Source organism: Drosophila hydei, unplaced genomic scaffold (genome assembly GCF_003285905.1).
Source record: "Drosophila hydei strain 15085-1641.00,03,60 unplaced genomic scaffold, DhydRS2 tig00000237-arrow-arrow-pilon, whole genome shotgun sequence".
NCBI lineage: Eukaryota > Metazoa > Arthropoda > Insecta > Diptera > Drosophilidae > Drosophila > Drosophila hydei.
In genome coordinates, this window is record NW_022045691.1 from 1,756,767 (window position 1) to 1,760,919 (window position 4,153).

Here is a 4,153-nt window from a genome sequence, read left to right on the forward strand (position 1 = left end):
GAGAGAGAGAGAGAGAGAGAGAGAGAGAAAGAGATGAGGGGAGCTCCCTTCGACTGTTCCTTTTATAGTTATGAGCTACTTTCTTCGATAGAAAATGATTTCACATTATATAAATCACAAATGAAATCAAGCATTCCAAAGCATATTTAAGATTAGCTCTTAAAGTTGCTGGTGTATCGATAAGGTTTATTGTGAAAAACATTTTATAATTAGTTATTAGTAGTGCGTTACGCAAAAGCCTATTGATTGCATGCTTTCAAGCATGTTGAAGAAAAAACCTTAAAATGAAACGAAGAGACCTTAAGCATAATGCTAATGATATATATATATATATATATATATATATATATATATATATATATATATATATATATATATATATGTATAAATATATATAACTATCATAAAACTAACAAAATAACTAAACATAAAGCTTATTGAATCTAAATAAAAACATTATTACGTAAAATTTTCACTCATTGAATATACGATAAGGATAACTAGTTCAATTCATTAATGAAAGGAGTTGCACTCACTAATTTAAGCTTAAAGCTCATGAAACTGTAAAATATGAAAAAAAAAAAAGAAAGATATCGCTCGATTAACTATTTAAAATATAGAATAACTTGAACTTGCTCTGGCAAGCTTAAAATAATGTTTAAGTTTAAGCAGAAAGCTCCGCAAATTGAAGTTAACAACAGTATAAAGCTGCTTAAAGCTCAGAGAAAAGGGGACTCGTTAATTAGAACTCTGAACGGAGTTGAAAGCTCGAGTGAAACCTACTTATACCCTGATCCCGGATAACTATTCGCATTTAATTGCTATCGAATAAAAACATTATTGAAATGCAGTAAATATATTATATCTCGAACGTCTTAAGAGCTAGAGCCTCCAAATTTTGTATTTAGTTTTATGTATATTTTATGCAATTTTGATTTTGGTTGGATTTTGGATACCGTCTCTAAATTTCCCCAAATTCTTAAAATTTAAGTTCAGTTGGAACTAGGGACATTATGTGAAGGCGTTTGCATCGCAACCAAGCCAATAAGATATGTAGATCATATGCTGAATTTCATTAAGATCTATTAAGTAAAACGGAAATTGCAGAAGCACATGTCATCAGCGACACGCGCACGCATTTTCCTATGCGTGTGCACACATACATTCAAACGCGTGTATTCTTTTCTATTCGAAGAATCGAAATTGCGATTGAATTATCAGCTGCTACTCAACTTCAAATTTGCAACTCTTGCAAGTGGCGTAGTGGCTGCGTTGGTAGAGGCGACGCTCGCAAGCGGTTAATGCCTGGGTTCGAAACTCGTGGCGATGAGACATTTTTATTGTTTTATTTATTTTTTTTAATTATGAAGTGGCGGTGTTGGTAGAGCTGGTGCACGTTGCCCAAACAATCCGGGCTCGAATCCTGGTCTCGTAAAGTCGTTTTTATTTGTTTTTTTTTTTTTTTAATACTCGATACAAACTACGGCAAATATTAATAAACGCAAATAGGACTGGGATCAGGGTATCTCCTAGTCGGGCACCCCGACTAGAGCTTTTTTTTTACTTGTTTTAATTACAATTTTTACATAGAAAAAGTTGTCTTAACAAAATATAAACAAATAATGCAATGAGATCTTGAATTGAGAAATCATAAATGGGTGCATATAGATATAGATATAGATACATATGCATATATATATATATAGATAGGTAGAGCTTTTAATTTGCTGCTCAGTGTCAATGCTGACGCTGCTGTCGACGAAGACGCAGCAGCCCAGGTCTCAGCGCGCTGTCATCAATTGCTGCAGCATTGGCCGCCTTCTGCTTGGCCTCGACCGCAGCACAGGCCGCTTGGTAGGCAGCCATTTTCACCTGCTGATACTCGTCGCGAGCACAGGTGATATCCTTTTGGATGCGATCGGCTCGCACTTTGGCGGCCATCAGCATTTGCCGCTTCTCATTGTAGTCGGCTTGGGCCTGTTCATTCATCGCATTCACATCGGCCACGTTGCCGCCCATTAGCTGAACGAGTTCGCAGAGCTTATTGCAATGCGCCTCGGCCAATTTGGCAGCAGAATCGGATCTTTGCGCATTCTGTTCGCTACGCTGCAGCGAGTTGCCCAGCTTGGTCAGGAGATTCTGGGCGGTGTGCAGCTCCCGTTCAATATTCTCGAGCTGCGAACGTTTGCCCTCGAGCACAGCTTGAACGGCACGCGACGCTTGGACTGCCTTCTCGGCCAGGTGGATGCGCACCGCTTTGGCCGCACATTCGGCTGCGTTCGATTGGGCGTCATTTGCAGCTGTTGCCACCTGAGCAGCTTTTACTGCTATATTGGCTGCTTCCTGTGGACAATTCTGAGTAGCAAAGTTGCTGCCTGAAGATGACGCTGATGCCGATGCTGGTGATGGCAGCAGCAGGTCATTGTTATCTAATTCGTGCAGTCGACTGCAGCCAAGCGAGGGACTCCAGCTGCAGTTGGGGATAAGCAAAAGAAAAAAAGATTTCCAATGCATCTCCATACAAATCTATATATAAATATATTTACATACGCTTTTCAGTGTTGGCTAATGACACAGATTTCAAATATACATATGTATAATGAGTGTTGGGCATGGATAATACGCTTTTGTACTGTAAGTAAGCAAATCAAACTATCGATTTTTATCGATAATAAGGAATACTGAATATTGATAAACTTGTGCTGCTCGTACTGTACTGGTATGGACGAAGTCTCTGCCTTTGGCTAAGACAGACGTACATATGGCTATATAGATTTATCCATTTGCCTCTAAATGTTGCCCCTTTCCATTTCGGCTTAGAAAGAGACTGATAGTGAGGGAGAGAGAGAGAGAGAGAGAGAGCGAGAGCGAGAAGCATTTCGACGGCATATTCTTTGCCAATTATTATTATTATTATATTATTGTTATTATTGCGCAGCAATTGTTGTGCCAAATCAAATAACTGTGAATGCAAAGAACACAACGACGCAGCAGCTAAAACGTGAGTGCTAGAAAGAGAGGGAGAGTGGGGGAGAGAATGGGCGGTATACAGTTGAATGCTCAATCAGTCAAAACTGCGGCGCCGTATTACACGTGCTGTCGCTTCCGCTGCTAGCTTCGCTGCTGTTATTGGCGGTGGGTGGCGCAGACTGCATAAACTGCGCTTCAAAAAAAAACCCAACACACACACTTCCATAGATAGACGAAAAATAGCCGCGTCATTGTCGTAGGCAATTGAGGAGGAGGTGAAAGTAATTCGTAGAAGCGCAAATTGAAAAAAACGTCATTTCTTTTGTTGTGCTATTTATTCTAATCAGACGCAACGAACGAATTAGCGAGCGCGAGAGAGAGAGGGACAGAGAGTAAGAGCACTGTTAACTGCTGTATGTGTCTGTGTGTGCACTTGCAAATGCGTGTGTAATAAACCGTAATAATAACAATAACAACATCAATAACAATGTGCAGCAATAATAACATAAACAACATTCTTCTTGCAAAGTCGCAATTTCGTAGTGCACAAGCAAGAGAGTGAGAGGGAGGGGTAGAGGTAGAGGTAGAGAGTCAGTCAAAGAGTCGGAAATTGTCTAATTGGAATTTATTCTGGTTGCGCAGGCAGCGCGCAATTGCGACAGCAACAGCGGCGCTTGCATGATCAGACATCTTGTTGTTGTTGCTGTTGCTGTTGGCAATTTCAATGCCATTGTCAAAGCTGCGCGACGGCGTCATTGATGGACGCACGCACACACGCAAGCGCGCGCTATTGGTTTTTTTTTGTGCACACACGCACACGCATGCAAGTATTAACTGTTGCTCTTTTGCTGTTAATAATTGCAATTTATCGATAAATATTTTTAAATAATTATACACGAAACCTTTTCAATATTCGCAGTACATTCAGTCTCCATCTCTGTAATACAGAGGACATTTATAATTGGCATTTTTTTGTCGTCTATGTGTGTGTGTATTAATGCATATTATTTGTGTTATTGCGTTTTAAGCAAAAAATTGCAACTCGATTATTGCGTTGACCTTGTCTCTGTATGTGTGTGTGTATTTGCCAAGCAGTGGCAATGACAGCGACGCTGTCGTCTTCGTCGACTTCGAGGGCAACAGCGACTGCGCCGCTGAATTCGTCGCGGCGAAATCGGTCATT

At 40.2% G+C, this 4,153-nt stretch overlaps 1 protein-coding gene across 1 annotated transcript; it reads right to left on the minus strand.

Annotated features, from left to right (window-relative positions):
- Window positions 1-1,737: 1,737 nt before the first annotated feature.
- LOC111596731 lies at window positions 1,738-3,726 on the minus strand. The gene is made up of 2 exons (XM_023311063.2): window positions 3,659-3,726; window positions 1,738-2,470 (listed from the first exon to the last, which is right to left on the minus strand). Exons 1-2 carry the CDS (start codon window positions 3,724-3,726, stop codon window positions 1,738-1,740), a joined length of 801 nt encoding a protein of 266 aa, XP_023166831.2.
- Between the last annotated feature and the right edge of the window lie 427 nt (window positions 3,727-4,153).